Source organism: Hemitrygon akajei, chromosome 22 (genome assembly GCF_048418815.1).
Source record: "Hemitrygon akajei chromosome 22, sHemAka1.3, whole genome shotgun sequence".
Taxonomy (NCBI): domain Eukaryota; kingdom Metazoa; phylum Chordata; class Chondrichthyes; order Myliobatiformes; family Dasyatidae; genus Hemitrygon; species Hemitrygon akajei.
The window spans coordinates 4,340,596-4,366,466 of record NC_133145.1 but is presented as its reverse complement, the minus strand read 5'-3'; the positions used below and the strand labels follow the sequence as shown (position 1 = coordinate 4,366,466).

The 25,871-nt window shown below is 40.9% G+C and overlaps 1 protein-coding gene across 4 annotated transcripts in view; it reads right to left on the bottom strand.

The window, feature by feature from the left end:
* Positions 1 to 25,871, bottom strand: part of LOC140714942 (jupiter microtubule associated homolog 2-like) — an 81,914-nt gene that overhangs the window by 16,134 nt on the left and 39,909 nt on the right. For 2 of the 4 annotated variants that reach the window (XM_073026627.1, XM_073026628.1), the window contains exons 3-4: positions 23,285 to 23,412; positions 15,449 to 15,488 (exon numbers count right to left, since the gene is read on the bottom strand). In XM_073026627.1, the coding sequence (XP_072882728.1) occupies positions 15,449 to 15,488; positions 23,285 to 23,412 (168 nt within the window). Of the gene's footprint in view, positions 1 to 10,217; positions 10,244 to 11,299; positions 11,418 to 15,448; positions 15,489 to 23,284; positions 23,413 to 25,871 lie in introns of all 4 variants that reach the window. The other 2 variants (XM_073026629.1, XM_073026630.1) reach the window with 2 other exon arrangements.

Sequence of the window (25,871 nt, the reverse complement as noted above, 5' to 3'; positions counted from 1 at the left end):
ACCATGAAGCCAAAAGAACACTCAAAGCAACTCCACAAAAAGGTTATTGTAAAGCACAAGTCAGAAGATGGTTGCAAGAAAATTTCCAAGTCACTAAATATCCTTTAGAATAAGTACAGTTAAAGTCAATCACGAAGTGGAAAGAATACGGCACAGCTATTAATCCCCCTCTAAAGCAGAGCATCCTCAAGAACTGAGTGACTGTGCAAGAAGGGGGACTAGTGAGAATTAGAATTTTATTTCTTCTATCCATCTCACATGAGGGAGTAAAAAAACCTTTATGTTGCATCTGTCACTATGTACATGCAGTAAGGAAGTGGGAGGATATTGCCAAAACACCAAGATTGTAACATAATTGTTTTGTATTCATGTATGTACAGTTTGATATGTAATCAGATCAATGTGTATTAACAAATCTGATACTCTGGTAAAAGCTGTTCCAGAGCACGTTGGTCCTGACCCTAATGTTACAGTACCATTTGCCAGATGGAAGCAGCTGAGGTAGTTTGTCATTGGGTTGGCTGGAGTCCCTGATGACCCTTCGGGCCCCTTTTAGGCACCTGGTGCTGTAAGTGTCCTGAAAAGAGGAAAGTTCACATCTACAGATGCACTGGGCTGTCCGCAGCACCCTGCAATTGAGGGCAGTACAGTTCTCTTACCAGGCAGTGACACAGCCAGCCAGGGTGGTCTCAATGGTGCCCCTGTACAAAATCCTGAGAGTTTGGGGACTCGTGCCAAACATCTTCAGCCATGTTTGGGGTAAAAGAGCTGCTGCTGTGCTTTTTTCACCACACAGCCAGACCAGGTGAGATCCTCAATGTATATACTAAGGAATCTAAAACTACTCACCATCTCATCTACAGTCTCACTGATGTCAATAGGGGCTAGCCTGACTTTCTCCTGTAATCCATGAGCACTTTCTCCCCCCCCCCAACACTGAGGGAGAGGTTGCTTTCTTGGCACCATGTCTGTAGACGGTCTCATCATCGTTGGAAATAAGGCCCATCAGTGTCATCTTGGAACTGTGCGTGGATGTACAGGGAGTAGAGGAGGGCTCTTGTGTTGAGAGTCAGAGGGGCAGAGGTGAGGGTGCCCATCCTCACCACCTGCCAGCGATCCAGCAGGTGAACCGCAGGGGGTCCAGTGTGGGTGGTAGTCCTTGACCAGCCTCTCAAAGCAACAGGGTGCCAATCATTCAGGCATACCACCTTGTTTCTTTTTGGTACAGGGTCAATGGTGGTTGAAGCAGGAGGGCATTAGACACCACAAGAGGGAGAGATTAAAATGTCTGAACACACCAGCCAACTGTGCCACACAGAGTACTTTGAGGGAGGCCACCAAGAGACCTATGACATCTCTGGAGGAGTTGCAAACTTTAGTGGCAGAGATGGAAAGACTGGGCGCTTCATGGGAGCAGCAAAGAGAAAGCCACTACTGGGAGAAAAAAAATCTCATGAAATCTCAGCTAGAGTTTGCCAGAAGGCATGAGGTCAGCAAGAAGGTTCTATGGTCTGATGAAACCAAATTTGAATATTTTGGCCAGACTGTTCGGCGTAAGCCAAACACTACAAATCAGAAACATACCATTTCTACTGTGAAGCATGGTGGTGGCTATATCAAGCTGTGGGGATGCTTCACTGCAATAGGCCCTGGAAGGCTTGTGAAGGTAGAGGGCAAAATGAATGCGGGGAAATCCTGGAGGAAAACCTGATGCAGTCTGCAAGAGAGCTGCAACTTGGGAGAAAATATGTTTTCCAGCAAGACAATGACCACAAGCATGTTAATGCCCTGGAGTAGTTAAGTCAGAGTCCAGATCTCAATCCAATTGATAATTCGTGGCTGGACTTGAAGAACACTGTTCAATCACGATCCCCGTGCAATCTGACAGTTTGAGTAGTTTTGTAAAGAATGGGGGGGGGGGGGGGGGCGAGGAGAAATAATTGTACTGCCCAGATGTGCAAAGCTAATAGAGACCTATCCACAGACTCAAGGCTGTAATTACTGCCAAAGGTACATCTAGTAAATACTGACAAAGTTAATTATTGTAATAAATTTAGACCAATTTGTAGAAATTTGTTTTCACTTTGACACAAAAGTGTCTTTTCTGTTGACCAGTGTCAAAAAAGCCAAATTAAATCCACTGCAATTCAATGTTGCTAAACAATAAAACATGAAAACTTCCAGGAGAGTTGTGAATACTTTATAGGCACTGTATAATAGACTGGGGATGTAATGCACTGTACAATTATAGTATCAGCTTGATACCAATCAATGGAAAGGAGTGCGGGGACAGAACTGCAGTCACATACCTTCCCTTAGAAAGCTGACACATGAACTAAATGCAGAAAGGAAAAGAAAGGCTTACATTGCCGACTGTACCTCAACACCCACCCACCCCCCGCCCCAGGCTTTACAGCAATCCTAACTCAGTGACCACCATGACATACCACAAGGTAGTGCTTATCATGGGGAATTTGACTGAGGCAAGATTACCAGATTTGTGCAAAATGGGTGAAAGACGGGAGAATTGGTTAAAAATGAATGGAATGGACCGGGGGGATGGAGCCATACGGAATGGAATGTATTGTTAAGGAACAGCTTCTGCTCCGAATAACATACTGATATCAGAATGCAAAATACCTGCTTAGGAATTTAATATGTCAAGTTAAGGGTTTGATAAAAGTCATTGACCGGAGGAGAATATCCCCACCTTTTAGGGATGCTGCTATGTTGACTCATTAGCAAGGAATACATTACAGGCAGTCCGAGTTATTTACAGACAATTCATACTTACGAAGAGGGAGGAGAACACCATTCCGCCATCGGATCACGACGCTGTCCACCATTTTAAGTATTTGCCGTTAACACTGTTGTGTGTAACTTTGTATTTGGCTTAAATATTTCTTAGCAAGATTCACCCTGACCCCCCCACCTTTTCCAGTCAACATCGCCCGCACTTGTCCCATTTAACCTGTCTCAGTGCGGGTGGAGTTTAGGACCCGGAGCAGCACAAGACCTGCCACTCGCGGCTGCTGCTGTATTTTTCTTAATTAAGTGTGATCGTGAACAATAGCCAGATCAGAAATACTGATCAAGTCAACTAGTTCCTAAACAGAACTCTGATAGGCCAATTAGATGGTTCACTGCTGCTCAGTGATAGAACATAAAATCCGCAGTTTTCTGTTCCATTGACGGAAAATGATCGTGTTTGAAAATAAAGTGGAAATAATAAAGCGATTGGAAAGAGGTGAAACACCATCGATCATTGGAAAAGCTTTAGGCTACAGTCGGTCAACAATCGGAACAATTTTAAAGGATAAAGTGAGAATAATGAAGCATGTGAAAGGCCCTGCCCCGATGAAAGCTACAATTATTACTAAGCAGCGCAGTGGTTTAATTGTAGTGTTTTATATGCATAGAAAGGTAAAATATATACTATATACTAAGACAAACGTTTGACACTAAATAATACCGGATGTACCTGTTCAGCTTACATACAAATCCGACTTAAAGATGGACTCAGGAATGGAGCAGTTTGTAACCCGGGGACTGCCTGTACCAATTATTCTACATGGAGAACATTGGAGCACAACAGGAGATAACAACTCTCACCCAAATACATGGCCCAAGTGAATGGGACCATATGGGCAGGCTCCAGACCTGATCAGATGCCACTGAGCTCAGGGTGTGAGCTTCCTTATCACATGGTGTGATGTGTATGCCAAGGGTGGGTTTGATTAGGATGGGACAACAGGAGATACCTTTTTACCTAGAAGGGACATGACAGTGGTGAATATCTGACATGCAAATTTCCATAATTCTATACAAGTATCAGCACAGTTCAAAACTGTATAACACTTAACCAAATTCTTTGACAATAAATTTTAGGTAATGATTTACAATGGAATAGATCTAAATTTTTAGAAAATTCTTGATATATCACCATTATGTTTCATAATGTCAGGGGCAAGTAGAAGAGAGATTGTAAGCAACAAACTTGTGCAGATTGATGAAGCAGGAAAGGGTTCTCCAGAAGAGTTATTGAGGCAGTTATACCTTTGAACATATTGGTCATCAATTACAAATACTTTTTCATATTTTTCAGACAATTCAGTCACAAGGAAGGTGTAGTTACTGGATATGGCAATACAACTTGTAGATATGCACACATGTAGCAACAACTTTAATACAACCAGAATAAGGTAGCCACATTCCTCAGAAAAATGAAATGGGCAAGACTTAAATCAGAACATATGCAAATATTCAGGACTGGTTAGAGAAGCGTCCATCACGGAGGGCCAATGAGCCATTAACATAGAAAACCTACAATGCTGTGCCAAACATGTACGTACTTGAGAAATTACCCAGGGTTACCCATAACCCACTATTTTTCTAAGCTCCATGTACCTATCCAGGAGACTCTTAAAAGACCCTATCATATCCACCTCCAGCAGCATTTGACACACACACCACTCTCTGCGTAAAGAACAGAAGAGTAATGACCTGGAAGAGGAAGGAGGGTTGGGTTAGTAAATTTGCTGATGACACAAAGGTTGGGTGTGTTGTGGATAGTGTGAAGGGTTGTCAGAGGTTCCAATGGGACATTGATAGGATGCAAAACTGGGCTAAGAAGTAGCAGATGGAGTTCAACCCAGATAAGTGGGAGGTGCAAACACAATGAAATCTGCAGATGCTAGAACATCACAAGCAAAACACACAAAATGCTGGTGGAACACAGCAGGCCAGGCAGCATCTATAGGAAGAAGCACTGTTGACATTTCGGGCCGAGACCCTTCGTCAGGACTAACTGAAAGATAGTAAGAGATTTGAAAGTAGGAAGGGGAGGGGGAAATCCGAAATGATAGAAGGCAGGAGGGGATGGGGTGAAGCTAAGAGCTGGAAAGGTGATTGGCAAAAGGGATACAGAGCTGGAGAAGGGAAAGAATCATGGGACAGGAGGCCTACGAAGAAAGGGGGAGGGGGGGCACCAGAGGGAGATGGAGAACAGGCAAAGAATGATGGGCAGAGAGAGGGAAAAAGGGAAAAAAGGAGGGGGGAATAAATATATCAGAGATGGGGAAATAAGGGGAGGGGCATTAACGGAAGTTAGAGAAGTCAATGTTCATGCCATCAGGTTGGAGGCTACCCAGACTGTATGCAAGGTATTGTTCCTCCAACCCGAGTGTTGACAGTAGAGGAGGCCATGGATAGACATATCAGAATGGGAATGGGACGTGGAATTAAAATGTGTGGCCACTGGGAGATCCTGCTTTTTCTGGCGGACAGAGTGTAAGTGTTCAGTGAAACTGTCTCCCAGTCTGCGTTGGGTCTCACCAATATACAAAAGGCCACACCGGGAGCACCGGACGCAGTATACCACGCCAGCCGACCCACAGGTGAAGTGTCACCTTACCTGGAAGGACAGTCTGGAGCCCTGAATGGTGGTGAGGGAGGAAGTGTAAGGGCAGGTGTAGCACTTGTTCTGCTGACAAGGATAAGTGCCAGGAGGGAGATCGGTGGGAAGGGATGGGGGGGGACGAATGGACGAGGGAATCATGTAGGGAGCGATCCTTGTGAAAAGCAGAAGGTGGGGGAGGGAAAGATGTGCTTGGTAGTGGGATCCCGTTGGAGGTGGCGGAAGTTACGGTGAATTATACGTTGGACCTGGAGGCTGGTGGGGTGGTAAGTGAGGACAAGGGGAACCCTATACCAAGTGGGGTAGTGGGCAGATGGGGTGAGAGCAGATGTGTGTGAAATGGGAGAGATGCGTTTGAGAGCAGAGTTAATGGTGGAGGAAGGGAAGCCTCTGTTTAAAAAAGGAAGACATCTCCTTCGTCCTGGAATGAAAAGCCTCATCCTGAGAGCAGATGTGACAGAGACGGAGGAATTGCGAGAAGGGGATGGCATTTTTGCAAGAGACAGGGTGGGAAGAGGAATAGTCCAGGTAGCTGTGAGAGTCTGTAGGCTTATAGTAGATATCAGTAGATAAGCCATCTCCAGACATGGAGACAGAAAGATCAAGAAAGGGGAGGGATGTGTCAGAAACAGACCAGGTAAATTTGAGGGCAGGGTGAAAGTGCGAGGTGGTAGGTCAAATATGATGGCAGAATATAGTATTAATGGTAAGACTCTCGGCAGTGTGGAGGATCAGAGGGATCTTGGGGTCAGAGTCCATAGGAAGGTTTTTCACTCAGAGAGTGGTTGGTGCGTGGAATGCACTGCCTGAGTCAGTGGTGGAGGCAGATACACTAGTGAAATTTAAGAGACTACTAGACAGGTATATGGAGGAACTTAAGATGGGGGGGGGGGGGGTTATATAAGAGGCGGGGTTTGAGGGTCGGCACATTGTGGGCCGAAGGGCCTGAATGTGCTGTACTATTCTATGTTCTATGACACTCAAAGCTGCTCCGCAGGTTGACTGTGGTTAAGAAAGCATACGGTGCATTGGCCTTCATCAATCATGGGATTGAGTTTAAGAGACGAGAGGTAATGTTGCAGCCATATAGGACCCTGGTCAGACCCCACTTGGAGTACTGTGCTGAGTTCTGGTCACCTCACTACAGGAAGGATATGGAAGCCATAGAAAGGGTGCAGAGGAGATTTACAAGGATGTTGCCTGGATTGGGGAGCATGCCTTATGAGAATAGGTTGAGTGAACTCGGCCTTTTCTCCCTGGTGCGACAGAGGATGAGGTGACCTGATAGAGGTGTATAAAATAATGAGAGGCATTGATCATGTGGATAGTCAGAGGCTTTTCCCCAGGGCTGAAATGGCTAGCAAGAGAGGGCAGAGTTTTAAGGTGCTTGGAAGTAGGTACAGAGGAGATGTCTGGGGTAAGTTGTTTTCTTTAATTAAAAAGCAGAGAGTGGCGAGTGCGTGGAATGGGCTGCCGGCGGCTGAGGTGGAAACGATAGGGTCTTTTAAGAGACACCTGGATGACTACATGGAACTTAGAAAAATAGGGGGCTATGGGTAAAGCCAAGATAGTTCTCAGGTAGGGGCATGTTCAGCACAGGTTTGTGGGCCGAAGGGCCTGTATTGTGCTGAATGTTTACTGCTTCACCAACTTTAAATTGCTGGTCATTTGGAGGTCAGTTAGAGCTCTGCAGAGCACCTTTTCAAAATATATACTCACCAAATGGCTTACTGAGGCAGAAATTGTTAAGGTTTTTTGGCTACCATGGAAATGCCGTTGCCAACTTTAGCAAAACTGCATCCCTCAAGGGAAATGCATGGGCTTCCTGAGGACCATGATGACCAAGGTAGAGAAGATACAGAAATAAACATGTCCAGTTACCTGCTGATATTTTGACAAATGTAGCAAAATACAGATAAATGTGATGTTTCACAATCATTTCCTTCGTTTCCCCAAGGAATTAGTTCAGAAAGAAACACATTAATACCTTTGAAAGTGAAACTGACTTCCCCACTTGTTTTTATGAAGAATAATGTCTAACCTACTTGCACAAACAACACACCCAATATGATAAAATCCCCAGATCCATCATGTTCCACTATATTAGAGACAAGAAGCAACTATGGATCAAATGAAAAATAATGAAATGCAAAGCATTATGTAGTTATTGTTACTTTTCTAAGTGCACTGAATCACCAGTTTTGTGCACTACTGGTAGAGTGCAGTACGAGACAGTATAGTGATTCAATCTTATGGCAGAGCCCTTGAAAATTATTAATTTTCTTCCTCAGATTCACAAATTACTTGAAAGAGGGGGAAAACACAAAAAAAAGAAACCAGAGTGGATAACCTGGCATTATTTTTTGCATGACATCCCTTTCCACTAGAGTGCAACAAATGCCCAGTTAGATAATAAACTTACTAGTGATACATTTATTTATTCATACATACAGTATAGAGTAGGCCCTTCTGGTTTTTCCAAGTCACGCCACCTCAGCAATACCTGACAGCTAATTAACCCCAACCTAATCATGGGACAGTTTACAATGACCAATTAACCTATCTAATAGTGCGATTTAGAAAGCTCCAAGAGCCCCTCACATATCTGTATCAGCTTTGTCATGCTAATCTCTGCTACAAAATTGTAGAACTTTAAATAGATCAAATCATGAAGTTTGGAGTACTGTTTATCATTCCCATAAGACCATAAAACATAGGTCCAGAATTAGGCCATTCCGCCAATTAGGTCTGCTCCACCATTCCTCTGGCTAAAGAAATTCTTCATCTATTCTAAAGAGAGGTCCTTCTATTTAGAGGCTGTGCCCGCTGGTCCTAGACTCACCCCCACTACAGGGAGTGTCCTCTCCATTTTAACAATGAGCATTAAGAAAACAAGGAGCAAACTTGATCTGGCTTAATAAGACTATAAGGCTAGCAGCAAGAGCACTTTTCAAATTAGAGCAGAATACTACCAAACTTGTTATATGCTACACAAAATGCATATTACAAAATACAAAATGAAAGTTTAGTTGCATAGCTACATTTCAATACCATGTATTATTCACTTTTAAAACAACAGGTTTTTAAAAAATTATATAGACCAAGCTACAACAACCTAAAATTAGAAGTGGTGAACGGAGTGTTACATTTGAAATAATATGGCCAAAATGATCCCTGCTGGAAATACTGGGTTACAGGGTCATTTAAGAACAAAAATGTTGTGGAGATGGTGCCTAGAGAAAGATTTGAAGAGTTCTGCCAACAATTCCAGTCTCATCCAAGGCTGAAGCTAATGGTTTCATGTTCACTACATGTTGAAAGAAAACTGCAGTAACGAGGAACCGCTGCAAACTGATGCCATCTTTTTGTTGAACTTTGAGCAAACACAAGGTCCATGGCATTCAGATACACATACCAAACAACTGACTAACAAGCTCCGTTAGAGAAAGATGTAAAGATTCAAGGATGTTCTCAAAACAGTGACAAAATGTAGCATACCTCAGAGTCCCTGGGCCATGAAGCATAATAGTACTGAGAACAAGTCTGCACATGAAGCCCGCAAAAATCACACCTCAAACAATCCACCCACTTGCCCTGTTGGACCATCGATGCAAGAGTTCTGCAGCTCCATGTTAGCCTCCATCTCCTTCGAAGCCAAAGTGGGAGTAAATATTGCTCAGAATCAGGTTTATCACTGACATACACTTCTGCAGCAACAGTGCAGCAAAGACAAAAATTACAAATTACAAACGAGTGTAGTGCAAAGAGGAATAGAAAGGTAATCTCATTGACAGTTCAGAAACCAGACCACTGAAAAGAAATAAGCCAATCCTAAAATGTTGACAGCACCTCCTCAGGTTCCTGTGCCTCCTCCCTAAATCCTCTTGCATTTGTACAGAGCCCTGGTGAGACCACACCTGGAGTATTGTGTACAGCTTTGGTCTCCAGGGTTAAGGAAGGACATCCTGGCTGTAGAGGAAGTGCAGCGTAGATTCACGAGGTTAATTCCTGGGATGTCTGGACTGTCTTATGCAGAGAGGTTAGAGAGACTGGGCTTGTACACGCTGGAATTAAGGAGATTGAGAGGGGATCTGATTGCAACATATTAAGATTATTAAGGGATTGGACAAGATAGAGGCAGGAAATATGTTCCAGATGCTGGGAGAGTCCAGTACCAGAGGGCATGGTTTGAGAATAAGGGGTAGGTCATTTAGGACAGAGTTAAGGAAAAACTTCTTCTCCCAGAGAGTTGTGGGGGTCTGGAATGCACTGCCTCAGAAGGTAGTGGAGGCCAATTCTCTGGATGCTTTCAAGAAGAAGCTAGAAAGGTATCTTATGGATAGGGGAATCAAGGGATATGGGGACAAGGCAGGAACCGGGTATTGATAGTAATTGATCAGCCATGATCTCAAAATGGCGGTGCAGGTTCAAAGGGCCGAATGGTCTACTTCTGCACCTATTGTCTAATAGGCAGGATGTTGAGTGTTTGTGTCATTGTGATAAACAGGATGATTTAACATGGTTCTCCTACAATAGTTGAACTGTTTCCAGCAATTAAACCACCCTGCTTTCCCAATGACATCACAATAAAACTGTTGTTTCAAAGCTAAAAGCAAATTCCAAGACCTGTGCAGACCACATTGTCCATGACATTCTACTTAATTTCAGAAAACAAGGTTTACTTGGTTACAAAACAATTAATTCATGGAAATTGGAAGTTTAAAAAAAAGCCCAGCCATCTCTCTTCTCACACGTGCAGAACACAAAATAGGTCCTAATGTATAGTGCATGCATTTGTTACCTGACACTCCTAATTGCCAGTGCGAACTACAAAAGGAGAGAGAAAGTTGGTTAGCAAAGGTAGCAGCAGTTTCACGATTCAATTAAATATTTCAGGTAAACAGTTCTGAAGCAAATGGCAACCAATTTGAGAATGTGGTTAGAATCTGGCCAAATATTTACAGAATTCTAGGTTTCACCCATTATCCAAGCAAATTTACAATTACTCATGTACACCATTCATATAAACCACATGAAAAATTACAACCTTCCCACAATACAGCAAAAACCACCAAAAGGGTTCAAAATCAAAGAAATAGCTTCAAAGTCAAATCCCAAGACATCATAAATTGAAAATTAAGGTATTCCTCTAAGCTTCTTTCCACACATCCCTCACAGACAAATAGTTTTGTCAACATGCCTGTTAGAGCAGCAAATTAGATCAATTTGAATAGCTAGCTGTTTTGTGAGGATGTTCTACCAGTTATTTTACTGTTTGGAATTATCCAAATACTTGCTTAGCAGGAATGTGCCAAGTTTGGGATTCAGTACTTCTTATGATATTCTTATAACAGGAGCTTAAGACGACAATACCAAGGAATATCATTTTGACCTCAAGGAAACACTTTGGGAAATTAGTGCAGTGGAACAATGAGATATTTAAATATTTCTCATTCTTAGTACTATCAGGGGATAAAAAGATTGCAAACTATTTAAGGATATTCAAGGCCAAGATGATTAATTCTTGTGTCACAGGTTAATCCAGGCTTTATGGGCAATAAGGATTAAAATAGAAGTGGTCAACAGCCAGCTCAACCAAGTAGCAGAACAAGCCCAAGAGGTTTTGCCATTTCTGATGCATGGTAGAGGATTCTAAAATGCAGAGTGGTCCAATTCCACATTTATTTTCAGTTAATCCTGGGCATAGTGTCCAACAGTAGGACTGGTCTCAGAGACTTCCAGTCAGACAGAGCTTGTCACTCACTGTACAGCATCAACATCTAGAACTGCTTCATGCAGTTTTCACCCTACTGGAGTTGGATAGGAAAACTAACATGTTCAAAGGTAGCAGATTCTCCTGTTGGTCCAGAAAATGCCCCTCACCTCCAAACTTTTTATTTTCACCCTCAAGTGGTAATTATTTTGGTCTTGAAGATGTGCTCCAATTCCTGCCAATTGAAAAACTGTTGTACAAAGGCCAACACTTTAGTCCTGTGCAAGCCTGATCTTTCCAGCGTGGAGAAAAACAAACAGTAAATCACTTTGTTAAATGGCATACAAAGTACAGAAGCAGTCATTCTGTCCTGAGCTTTTCTACCAAGATCACAGCCAATCTGTACTTTAGCTCCATCCACATCTTAAGTCACATAATCAAATACATTTATATACATTCAAAATGTTTAATTTTTCCAAAAACGTTCACATATCCTTTGAAACAACTTATTAGGAATACCAACTAGCAGCTAGTCCTACAGTGAAGAAAGTGGCAAAACAAAAATGGCTGTCCATCCCTCCATCCCCCAGATACTGTTTGACCCACTGTCTGTCCAACAATGTTTTTGTTTTAGATTACAGATCTGGTTTCTTGTGTCTCTAGGCAAGGAGGTAGTGCTAAAGTATATTTCCAAAAGTCAATCCATCTTTTCATTGCAATTGGCAAGTGGCTCATTAGTATTTTATTTTAAAATTAAACATCAATTGTACTTTTCTTATTTTACTTTCAACATGTACTCCAGTCAAACAGCTCAGTAATTTTGCATCTCAAATGCCTTAAAGATTCTTATGGTTGAGCCAATAGCCCTAGAGGTATCAAAATGCATCAATCAAAATTATGCACTCCAAACTACCACAGTGAATACCTCATACAATGAAAAAAGCATTCTTGAACTGCACCTGCCTGATATTAAAAATGACAGGACACCTTATGAGAGGGCCCAGACATTTCTCCTACACACACTTAGTTTTACAATGAATCAGCAACTGGGACAGTAGGTGCCCATCATTGTTTAACTTTGAAAATGACAAACCTGGAGAGAATGTATGGATAAACTCTGCCATGTGGAGGCTGGCCATTCAGTGTCAGATTCTGGCATTGCAGTCAGAGAGAATGTTCAATATTCAGACAATACAAACAAGTTAATAGCACATCACTTTTTCTTGTATTTACTACTCTTGGAATCACGGCAGACGCAAAACTGCTGTGAATCCATTATTTGTGTGGAAGGTTGTTGTACAAGACAAAAACGTCAAAAATAATGTAAGTGCAGCCATGCACTGAAATGGCAGTGAAATGCATGCTCAAAGAAATAGAAAATTCATTCATTCAGCATTCCTGGCAAGAAGCTCACACTCCAGAAAAAAAATGCACTAAGTTGGTTAGCTAAAGCATAATTGAATTCATGTTAAATACTACACCACAGGATTACCAGAAAACTTTTGGACAGCTCAAAATATTAGCAAGTAAAGCATTCAGTAACCAGCCAATCTATACTCTAAATGTGTATGCCTTAGGACAATTTTGTACATTTAATCCAAACTAAACAGTTCAGTTTTTAAAAAATTCCTGTATTATTCTTAAAGCAGAGATCACTAATTTCTGCAAAGTAAAAAAATCACAAAGCAGCATTCTTTCTGAACATGATTCAAAAAATGCAGAAGGTATCTGTGACAGCTTCTAAGACAGCCCTAGCAACTGGAACCAAAGACATGGAATCTTTTGCAGCAACTTAAAACATGGAATAGTTTATGTTTTATTTAGAGATACATCATGGAACAAACTCTCCCTGACCAACAAGCCACATTGCCCAACCCACCTATTTAACCCTAGCCTAAACACAAGACAATTTACAATGACCTATTAACCTACTGACCAGTAGATCTTTGGAAATCGGGAGAAAACCAGAGCACCCAGAGGAAACCCACGCACTTCGATGCCCCGAGCTGTAATAGCATCATACTAACCGCTATACCCACATACAATTCATAAGACAAGTTGAATAAAATGCATTGCATTGAGCCAAGTCGCAGGACATTAGAAACCATTTTTAAAAATCCTTCCCCTTAAAGGAAATAAGGCAAGTATTGAATGGCTATTGCTACACCCCAAAGCCTATACAGAATAGCAAACTGGAAAACTGGTTTCAGTATTTTCAGCTGAAGCATGCTGTATGCTCAGAAGCTGCAAGGCACGTCCAGGAAATGAGCCCTGAGCAACCGCTGCACTCATTGATACATATTCTTCTAAATCTTCAGTACTCATTAGGATCCTTTTACTAGCAAGCAGCCACACAATGCACAGAAACCACCAGCATTCCCTGTAAAATCCACCATGTGACGGCCAAACTCAACTTGCATTTCTTGTTGCAAAGGAACAGCTCCAAAACTCAGATTTAATTCTCAAAGTTGCCTAATACACCTCAACTATAATAAAACTGCACTCTGTTTAGCCACATTTATATGTGGACATTGAGAAACAGTCTGCCTCTGAAATCACCTTTTTCACATCCCTATCCCTTATCAAGATCTCAAACCCATAATTCTACCCCTTCCTGTCACTGTAGCATTAGCTCATTTTGCGCTACTATATTTTTCATCATCGAGCTCACTGTCTTTATTACTATGTACACTGTTTACTTTGCAGGCTTCACATAAGGAATTCCATTGTACCCTAGTGTTTGAGTGTAATCTGTAACGAATCTGAATCTGGCTACCCACAATGAAGGTAATCAGGCGCATTTTGACCTTCCTGTGGAATAACCTGCCAACAATCACAGGAAGTACATTATTCCATGCATTGGCCCCAACCCTAATTAGGCATAGACTGTTTTCTAAATTGGGAGAAAATTTAGAAGTCAGAGGTGCAAAGGTTCTTGGGAGTCCTTGTGCAGGATTTTACAAAGGTTAACTTGCAGGTTGAGTTGATGGTAAGGAAGGCAAATACATGCTAGCATTCATCTCGAGAGCCAGTACTCTGGGCCTGTACTTGGAGTTTCGAATAATTGGGGGGGGGGGGGGGGGGGAAGATCTCACTGAAACCTATCAAATATTGAAAGGCCTAGATGTTTCTTATGGTGGGGGAGTCTAGGACCAGAGGGCACAGCCCAGAATAGAAGGCTATCCCTTTAGAACAGAGATGAGGAGGAATTTCTTTAGCTAAAGGTGATGAACCTGTGGAATTCATTGCCACAGATAGCTGTGGAGCCAAGTCATTGGGTATATTTAAAGCAGTTTGATAGGCTCTTGATTGGTAATTGCATCAAGAGTTATGTGGAGAAGACAGGAGAATAGGGTTGAGAGGGATAATAAATCAGCCATGAAGTAATGGCAGAGCAGACTTCCTTTAAATTTAGTTAATCTAAAAAGGTAGAAGTTTTGTATAAATAGTAATACTTTGTCTAAAAACCAATACTGAAGGCATTTTTACCTCCATGAACTCCGGAAGAGAATAAAGGCCTTTCGTGAGCCATTTTAGATTCAGTTATCATCACTACAACAGAAGATTAAGGGACAGTGCTGTTTACAAATTACCAACTGAAAATTCACAATACAGAGACTGGAACAGAACCAATACAGTTAAAGTAATATACACCAACTATACATACCTGAAGACCCACTTAAATCAGAAAAATACCCCTTGTTAGGCAAAATAAAACTGTATTAAATGTACAAAGTCTCAGTTCAGGTTGTTAACAGCAGCATCAGCTCATGCACATGCATACTTCAGTAAATTACTGCTGACTTGAGCAAAACTAAATTGATCTTGCTCGCAAATTTGCTATAATTAGGACCATGGTTGAAATTTATAAGTAAATCACATCTGTGAAAAGAGTAAATTACTGAAGCTGTATATTCGAAGTTAAAACAAAGCAAGTTCAGAAAACAAGCATGAAAGTCTGCAGATGCTGAAAATTACAAACATCTTAAAGGTCTCGGCCCAAAACATCGACGGTTTATTCATTTCCACAGACACTGCCTGGCCAGAGTTCCTCCAGCACTGTTGCTCAGAATACAAGGTGGTCTGTCAGCAGAGAAAATTCATCATTCCAGGCTGATGCATTTTCATCAAGGCTGTTCTGATAAGTCATTAAACAGAAACATCAACTTCATGCAGTGAATCTGCATGAACTGTGGAATATTTTAATTTTTTTAATACCAAGTTAAAGTTTAACATCAACCTCAAGGCTTGTTTTCATTCTTAGAAAGAAGCATAAGGAACATACAGAAAGCTCACTGTTAATTTAGAATCATACTTACAGGAACCTGGGCTATTTTCACTTTCCCCAGTTGCAATATCCTAAGTGAGAAAACAATGTTATTAACCTTAATGTCACAATTTTCAACAAAAAAACCCACCATGTGGGCAACAATGAATTTCTAACAAGTATCATGAACAAACTCTCACTTTTAAGTAATGAAATAAATTTACAAGCCCACCCAAGAGGCTGTGGGAGAAATGACAAATGTGAACACTACATACTGCAGATGATGATCCAGGTCTATGCAATGTGGAGTCCTCAAATGCTACAAATTTAAGACACTGCAATAAAATTTATGCAAGGGGAAATATGGAAAGAGCCAGTTCACCTAATCAGGGCCAAATGTGAGTAAAGTTTTCCCAGTACCAAAGAAAACAAACCAGAAATCCAAATGACATTAATTCAATTTTCAACAGGACTGGTACAATTGACCATAACACTACAAAAGAAAATTCCATTCTAAATAAATACTTACACCTTTCCAGAATTACTGTATATGAATATCAATATCCCCGGTTAAAAATATTTCCCTCCCCATCCCCTCTTCTCACCTATCACTTCCCCAGGTCCCTTCCTCCTTCCCTTTCCATCAGATTCCTTCCTTACCTTTCCCACCCACTTGGCTCTACCCATTACCTTCAGCTAGACTCCAATCCCTCCTCCCATCTTTTTACTCTGGCATCTTCCCTTTTTCTTTGCTGCCCTGAAGGAGGATCTCGGTCCAAAATATCAACTGTTTATTCATTTCCACAGATACTGCCTGACCTGCTGAGCTCATTCAGCATTATGTGTATTGCTTTTGATTTCCAGTATCTGCAGACTGTTTACCATATTTTAATGCAAGTTATCAATGTTTAGTTCAAAGTCTCAAAAGACAACACCTGCAATAGAGAGATATAGGAGAGATTGGAATTTTTTTTTAAAAATTTAAAAAAAATCTGCTCAGTGGTGTCACAACAACCTCTTATTCAATGTCAGCAAGAGCAAGGAGTTGATTATTGATTACAGGTGGAGGAAAACCAGAGATCCACAAGTCAGTCCTCATTAGAGGATCAGAGGTGGACGGGGTCAGTAACTTTAATTCCTCAGTGTTTTCATTTCAGAAGACTGGTCCTAGACACAGCAGATACATGCAATTACAAAAAAAGCATGACAAAGCCTCTTCCTCCTTCAGTCTGCAAAGATTTGACATGACATCTAAAACTTCGACAAACTTTGATAGATCTGTGGTGGAATGTACATGCACTGGCTGCACCACAGCCTGGAAACACCAGTGCCCATGAATGGAAAATCCTACAAGTGGTACAGCACAGTCCATCACTGGTGAAGCCCTCCCAACCATTCATCATATCTACATGAAGCTTTACCACAGGAAAGCAGCATCATCAGGGATACCAACTACCCGTCATGTTCTCCTCTCACTACTGCCATCAGGTACAGTAGCCTCAGGGCTCACCACCAGGTTCAGGAACAGTTATTACCACTCAACTATCAGGCTCAAACTAAAAGGTGATAACTTCACTTGCTCCATCATTGAAACTGGTCCCACAACCTACAGACTCGCTTTCAAGGACTCATCTCATGTTCCCAATATTTATTATTTTTGTACTTGCACACTTGTTGAACACCCGAGTTGATGCAGCCTTTCATTGATTCTATTTTGGTTGTTATTCTATATATTGAGTATGCCCACAAGAAAACGAATCTCAGGATTGTATATGCCGAGATGTACTTTGATAATAAATTTACTTTGAACATTACTCCTGTGTCTGGAATCTGCACAACCAAGTGAGCTGATACTTGAAGCATCATATTAATTATAAAATTGTAGGAACAAGGTTAATTATAGAGACAGAATGATATACATGAAGATTACAGCATTTTCATAACTTGTCCAAGAGATAGTGAAGAGTCTCATCCTGGAAATGAAGTGAGGTAATAAAGATACTTCAATTAGAGTTCATAATATCAAAAGGTGGAGATATTTAAACAAATGTAAATACATACTTTGAGAAAAGTGACTTAATATAGATGAATAAGCAAAGATGCCCAGGCTGAAGCAGGCATTCAGCAAGAGCTCTCTGCACTACTAGATGCTTTATATTAAATGTACAAGGAAAAGCATAAAGAAAAAATCAAGCAGGTAACAGGAAACAGGAATATAAGTGAAAACCACGACCAATGTAAAAAGGTACGCCAAGGATACTTAGCCTTGATTGTCACAGAACAAATGTGGAAATGGAATGGTTTGAAAAGATGGCCTGGTGTATTGTGTGCATTGTTTTGCAATAAGTGGACAAAAATTAATAGAAAATTACCACTACTCAACAGGATACAATGCAGAGTACAGGGGGAAAAAGGCTTGTGGTCCAAAATAAAATGTAATTTCACCCGGAGAGCCCGGCTAATTAACAGTCAGCATTGTTTATAAAATGGGAATATTTGGACAAAAGAGCCAGGTGCATGAATAAAAACAGCAAGATACTACAGACTACTGAAAAAATACAATGTTGCACATGTGCCTTATGGAGGAAAAAGGTGCACGGTTTAGGCGTTGCAGATACGATGCAGAAATGCATACAATTTCTCTAAATGTTCTGGATGGTCCAATAAAAGGATCCACTATACAATATGCAGTAAGCTTTGGCCACCTCGCTATTACAGTTGAACTAATGATATGGCATGCTAGGGACTTCAATGTGCTATTGGCAATGTGTTGTCTACCTGGCCCCAGAGGAACAATGTTTCATTTGGCTGTATTCACTTAAGGTTGAATGATAATTAAACTTGAATAGAATGGCAGATTTTTCAGACTAAAGGATGTGATTCCTAACCCCCCCCCCCCCCCCAAAAACACTTGGATGTTACACCATAAAGAGAGTTTTTGTAAACTATGAAATTTCATCTGCTTTCTATCCAAATGGGCCAGTCAACTGAGGAGATGTTTAATTAACATCCAATCCAATCAAGTGTACTGAGACATTGAAATACCAAGGAAACATTTCTCTGGATGAAATTAAAGATCAGGTTTTATAAATCATTGAGCTGTCCGAGATATATCAGTTATCCCTCAAACAGGAAAAACATTCGTCATTTAAAACTGCCATTTATGGAAGTTTCCAGAGTACAAATTTGCCCGATGAAATTTCAAGAAACTACAGAAAACAAATTGTGCAAGGATGTGAATTTCAATACTGTACTGCATTTCTCTTTCATCAAAATAATTGAAAGAAAGTTCTAATCACACCTGTCATTCCCAAACTGGAACACTTCTTGTTGCTGCTTCCTGTCTGTCAATTTCCAATTTTAAATTACCGCATCCACACTTTACACTGCTTGAGGGATTTAAACAAATTTTTAAACCAAATCCACCACATCCACAGGTTATCCTACATCTATGCTAGAAGATAACTGGATTCACATTTGAAGATATTTTGTCAAATAATTAACCTTCATGAAAATCATTTAAATGTTTGCTTTAAAAAAAATGAAATGCGAACAGTGACATTAATCACATGTTCAATTCTCAGATAGATGACTAAAACACCATGGTATCTATAATAACCCTGCACTGTTCAACCATTGCCATGCAACTATCGGAAATCAAAGTCACCCACATCTATCTCCCCAGTGAAATAACCTGCCAACAATCAACAAACCATCAAACAAGAGAAAATCTGCAGATACTGGAAATGTGAGCAACACACAAAACACTGGAGGGACTCAGCAAACCAGGCAGCCTCTGTGGAAAAGTACAGCAGATGTTTCAGGCCAAAACCCTTTGGTAGGTTTCAACCCGAAACTTCAGCTGTACTTTCTCCACCAACATTCCCCCCCGCCCCCCCAAATAGATGCTGCTTGGCCTGTTGAGTTCTTCCAGCGTTTTGCGTGTGTAACAAACCAAAACTGGCCTGGTTTTTTTTGTACATAATAGTTTAAACAGACCACTCAAATTGTACCCACTTCCACATGGAGACTCAAAACACTAGACCATGTGCCTAACCCTACTGAGGAAAATGACAAATGAACTGGTACAGCAATATATATTATGTAACCAATGTAAATGTAACAAACTAATATTGGTTAATTTAATTTACACTGGCTAAATATAACCATTTACACTGGACAACAATTTTTTTCAAGTGTTGCTTCCCCAGAATTTTGTTTGTTTATGATAGAGACTTAAGCCAAATACAAACATAATTTCAGACTATTTGTATCAAGTAGAAATTCGGTGAAACAAGAAATTAACTTTTATTGAATATAGTGCTGCATTAATTACATAATGGTGCTGTCACTTAGCAATAGTTAAACTAAGCTAAAAATATTTTGTTGATGTTTCTACTCAGTGCCTGAGGTTTCTCACTTACATCTCCAACAATAATCTGCCGCATCGATAGATTCACCCCAATACTGTTTCTCCATGACCACAATATCCTGGCGAAACCTTTCCCTATGGTCACTGACACCGCCAAGATTTGCAGGGAAGAAGTCTAAATGGAATGCTGAAAATCTGTCTTTAGTGACATGTTACACTTCATGGTTTTGTATGCTTGAAGCATTTTGTCAACCAGTTGCATGTACTTTGGTGCTCTGTATTTGCCTCAATTTTTAGTAACATCCTTGAACATCTTCCATGTGATTTTCTCCTGTCCCACTAGAAGCTCTTCAAATTGCCTGCCATTGGTGACCTGCTTATTTGTGGACCAACAAAAATGGCTTCCTTAATTTTGGTATCAGTTATTCTGACTTGAATTATGAAATGAAATAACAAATGTAGGCACTTTTTAAAAATTGTGTGATAGAGAAATTATAGTGATTTTCATGATCAACAGCCCAAAATCCTCAAGATATACCCAAAAGTATGCAAGCAAAATCTTGGTTGTCCAGTGTTACTTGACAAAAGCAGTGCATGATTTACAGGAATGGTACCAAGACAGATCAATCATTTTCTGAAACAGCAGACTAGTGTTATTTTAATTGAGGCCACACTGGGTATGAGCCGGTAGCAGGATTTAACGATAATCTATTTATCCAAGTTTGCTTTCAAAAAATTGCAAGATGTTCTAAAGTAGGAGGGCTGATACAAAACATCTGGCCAAAACAAGCCACTTGTCTGTTTAAGGGAGGAGAATTCCAATTATAATTGCCTGTACGCCACACAGGATTTGAATGACAAAGGGAAATGTGTCAAACTTTCAAATTATTTAACTTCAGATCATCCCTCATCATACACGTGTAAACACACTAGACCAGAGGTACCCAACCTTTACGCCATGAACCCCCTACCACGAGCAGAAGGGCCCATGGAGCCCAGGCTGGGAGCCCTTTTGCACTAGACCAGGAAAACTGACTTTTTTTTTTAAAATTAGATTTTCAAAACATTTTACAAAATTAAAAACCCCAAATCCCAATGAGGAGCATTAATACAGAGCAAGGTTAAGCATACAATAACAATATGCTACACAGGAAGAGAATTTAACAAAAAAGCACCTAAATTAAAGACAAGTGAGCTTAGTGTCCTCCCCAAACCCCACAGCACAAGAAAAAAAAAACACTTCCAGACCAGCCACCACACAATATAGAGAGTATAAGTCCGGACAGTCAAACTCCCAGACTGTGAATACACTTAGCAACAGAGGATAGTAATGCCTACTACCAGAAAAAAAAGGGAGCTGAAAGCAAGGGACCGAAAAGGAAAAAAACCCTAGTCAAGAGGAAGGTTATGAAAGTACTCGATAAAAGGCCCCCAGATCTTATGGAACTTTAAATCCGAATTGAGAACTGAATAATGAATTTTTTCGAGGTCCAAGCAGGCCATAATGTCGTTAAGCCATTGCACATGAGTGGGCGGGGCAACATCTCTCCATCTAAGGAGGATCAAGCGTCTCGCCAGGAGAGAGGCAAAGGATAGTATTCGGCATTTGGTCGGACCCAGACATAAATCTGTCTCACCCCAAAAACCGAACAGAGCAAATAAGGGGTTAGGTTCTAGGTGCTGATTCAGAATAGAAAACTGACCTTTCTGATGGATGCAATCTCTGCATTAATGTCATTAAAGTTTTGTGGTTATCGACCATCTGGTTTACCACAGTTTGATATGATTTTTCCTATCAATTCAAAAAGCTTTCATTGTTAGTTTTTTAATGTAATAAAACTTCTGAAGGCATTTGGACTGTAGATTCAAAAGCACATTAGACAACAGATTCCAGCATCTGAAGTCGCCAAGCAACAAATTAATCTACAAACAATTGAAGAGCATCTTAAATAAGACATGGAGAAGCTTGGTATGGAAATTAATGCTTGCATTCCAATCACTGAAAACATGGCCAATGATGGGACAATGAAAATCCTGTAATCAGATTGATCATTGAAATACCCAAACAACTAGCATCTAATTGAGCAGTGATTTGTGTAATAAATTATCTCAACTCACTTCACATACGGGAATAACCTAGAAGTGCAGTTATTGCAAGTATTCAGCATTGGTACCAAAGAATAATATTCCTGGATTACAACATCATTTAAAAATCTAGTATCTCATGATCTTGAAGTTATCGAACCAAAATGACATACATTTCTAGAGGAAAATTAATAACAAGGAGAAGCATCTTTGAAGTCTTAATGTCTTCAGGTCCAGCCTGTGTTAGAAAAAGCCATAAAAAGTTGCACTACATTACAATAGTAACCAAAAAGAAACAAACATCAATCCTGAACATTGCTTAGTAACACTCAGAAATGGCAACTTACCGTAGATTCCGGACTACAGAGCGCACCTGATTAAAAGCCGCTAGCTCTAATTTTAGAAATAAAATCAATTTTTTTAATTGTAAAGGCCGCACCAGATTTTCGGCCGCAGGTGTCCCACGTTGTAATATGAGATATTTACACAGAAAGATATTACACGTGAGGATTTTTTAACTTTTAATTAAATCCATATGGTAACAAAAACAAATACATATTGCAAATGCTTTTTTTCGAACCGTGCCCGTAACGCGGCTACTTTTAAATATACGTTGCGTATACTTCTTTACTGAACAACATTCCAATATCTCCTAACGACTGGTAAAAAATATATATACTGCAGCCTACCAGGAAAAGTTATTGATCGCCTTTAACTTAAAAGCAGCGTTTTCGCTCCGCCGTCCCGTTTATCGCAAACGGCATTTTTCCCACAAGACACCGCGAAACCGGGTGTGACGTCATAGCATCCCGCGATGTAGTACAGAAAACAAATATAGTTAAAACTCTTCTAACTTTAACTAGAAAATGAATTACTAAGCGAAAATATTATAAACTAAATAACAGCCATAAGGCAGCACAATGCTTCGAGTGTTTTCCATGTTGATGAGGGTGAGTACAAATGACTGATTTACAATAATTTAATTGTGAAAGTGCGCTTGATTTATCGTACAATTTCATTGGACCTCTGTGAACTACTCATCAATTTTATTGGTCTACTGTTACGAGGCAAAATGTTTACGAGGCGGCATGAAAAAAAATAATGCATTAGCCGCTCCGTATTAAAGGCCGCAAAGTTCAAAGCTGTTCAAAATGAGGGAAAAAAGTAGCGGCTTAAAATCCGGAATCTACGGTACTTGAATTTGCAGTATTCAGGGAAGATGAGAATTCTGTTACCAGCAGAGTAAATTACAGTGAAGATCACAGTCCCCCTGCTATTGCATTAGATTAAAACTCCTGACAAATGGCTCAGTAAAAAGTCAAGAACTGTACAATTGCCCCAAGACAACTTCAACCCAGTATGCACTTTAAGGTAATCTGCAGCAAAAGTTACACATCTCAAAACTTGTCAAGTGATATCACGCTCGTTTACCAGAGTTTTGGGAGGCGTTTTCACAGTGTCAAAGATGCCACTTGTCTTGCCACCAGGAGGATTTCTCCGTTGCTTTAGATCAGGTGCTTCAGTGCCAGCTGCCCCAAAGATACCACTACTTTTTCCACCTAGGAAAATAAATAACTTTCAAACTTAATACTTCAGAAGCCTTCAGATTTCACATTGCTGAGTACCATCTATCGAAAAAACAAAGTACATGCTTAAAGGATGTTTAATCACAAGATCAGAGGAGGAAATGTTTAGCTTGGGCCACACCCTGCTTAAAATTAGTCCTCTAGGCTTAGCCCATGGTTAGCTTTAGCAGCACTACTAATCTGCTGGCAGGAAACACACATATACAAATAGTGGCATTGTTTGAAGCCCACCATTAATATAGCCAAATCTTTAATGTGTACATTTACAATGATAGCTTTTATCCGAGATACACAGGGTAACAGAGGCCATTCAGCAGTTTCAGGTCAGGAGCCTGGTCCACCATTCAATTTGATGACTGATTTGTATTTTAAACTTTATTATAAAAAGGTCAGGTGCACAAACAAACAAACAGCAGCATCATGGCAGAGGTCATGAATAATGATCAGTCCTGATGAAGGGTCTTGGCCTGAAACACCAACCTGACTTGGCTTGAAACATTTCTGTAGATGCTGCCTGACCTGCTGAGTTCCTCCAGCATTTTAAACATTATTATGACGTTACTTCAATTGGCAGATAAAGTAGTTGAACAGGGAAAGTTTGGGGCTCGTCATTCATCATTAAAGTCAAAATTGGAACACAACTTGCAGATGCTCAACTAGAATGAAATTAAGGAGCAATTAATTGACAGATACCAAAATGCACAATGCATGATAGTATAGTGGTTAACACAACACTTTACAGTACCAGTGACTGAGTTCATTCCCGCTGCTACCTGTAAGGCGTTTGTCTGTTCTCCCTGTGACTGCATGGGGATCCCCCAGATGCTCCGGTTTCCTCCCACAGTGCAAAGGCTTATCGGTTGGTAGGGCAATTGGTCTTTGTAAATTGTCCTGTGATGAGGCTAGGATTAAATTGGGGGTTGGTGGGTGGTGTGGCTTAAGCAGCCTACTCCTCGCTGTATCTTAATCATGAGCTTGCAAAATCAATAGGCCAAAACATTTCAATTCTGCCAAGTTCAAGATTGTGTGTTTTACGTGTTTCCATAAGGAGCCATTTTGCTCACTGGGGTCTGACCAAACCCTGTGAAACACTATTAGTCACCAGCAGCCAACCAGAAAAGGTCCCCTTTATTCCCACTCTTGGCTGACTGGCAGGAGACAAATCCTATCCACGCCAGTATCTTTCCTATAATACCATGGGACGTGGACTCACTTACGGCTGCAGTTTCAGGCTCAATGCCCTCATGTTTAACGATACTTGATCAAAGCGCTCTGGCACCGAACTCGATCTGCAGCTGTGGCCTGAACAAGCTCACTCAGTGGCTGTTGCAGCCATCAGCTACAGGACCAGTTTCAATCAGCTCGACGGCTCACGGACGTAGACTCACTTTTGAGGATTGTGCGGTTTGATGTTAATATTTGTGTGTTATTTATTTGCACTTTGTCATTTGCATCATTTGTTCTTTTTCCTCCCCTACGTATTTGATGGTCTTGTGTGTTTTTCAAAAAAACTGGTTCTATAATGTTTAGAAACATAGAAAACCTACAGCACAATATAGGCCCTTCAGCCCACAATGCTGTGCCAAGGATGTACCAAAGTTACCCACAGCCCTTTATTTTTCTAAGCTCCATGTACCTATACCAAGAGTCTTAAAAAACCCTATGGTATCCTCCTCCACAGCCGGCAGTAGCCCATTCCACGCACTAACCACTCTCTGCATTAAAAAAAAACTTACCCCTGATATCTCCCCTGTACCTACTTCCAAGCACCTTAAAACTGTCCCCTCTCATGTTAGCCATTTCAGCCTTGGGGGGGGGGGGGGGGAAACCTCTGACTATCCAAACGATCAATGCCTATCATCTTATACCTCTATCAGGTCACCTCTCATCCTCTACCGCTCCACAGAGAAAAGGCCAAGTTCACTCAACCTGTTCTTGTAAGGCATGCTCCCCAATCCAGGCAACATTGTTGTAAATCTCCTCTGCACCCTTTCTATGGTTTCCACATCCTTCCTGTAGTGAGGCAACCAGAACTGATCACAGTACTCCCAAGTGGAGTCTGACCAGGGTCCTATATAGCTGTAACATTACCTCTGGCTCTTAAACTCAGCCCCACAATTGATGACGGCCAATACACTGTATGCCTTCTTAACCATAGTCAACCTGCGCAGTAGCTTTAAGTGTCCTACAGACATGGACCCCAAGATCCCTCTGATCCTCCACACTGCCGAGAGTCTTACCATTAATACTATATTCTGCCATCATAATTGACCTACCAAAGTGAACCACCTCACACTCATCTGAACTCCATCAGCCACTTCTCAGCCCAGTTTTGCATCCTATCGATGTCCCGCTCTAAACTCTGATAGCCCTTCACATGATCCACAACACCTCCAACTTTTGTGCCATCAGCAAACTTACTAACCCATCCC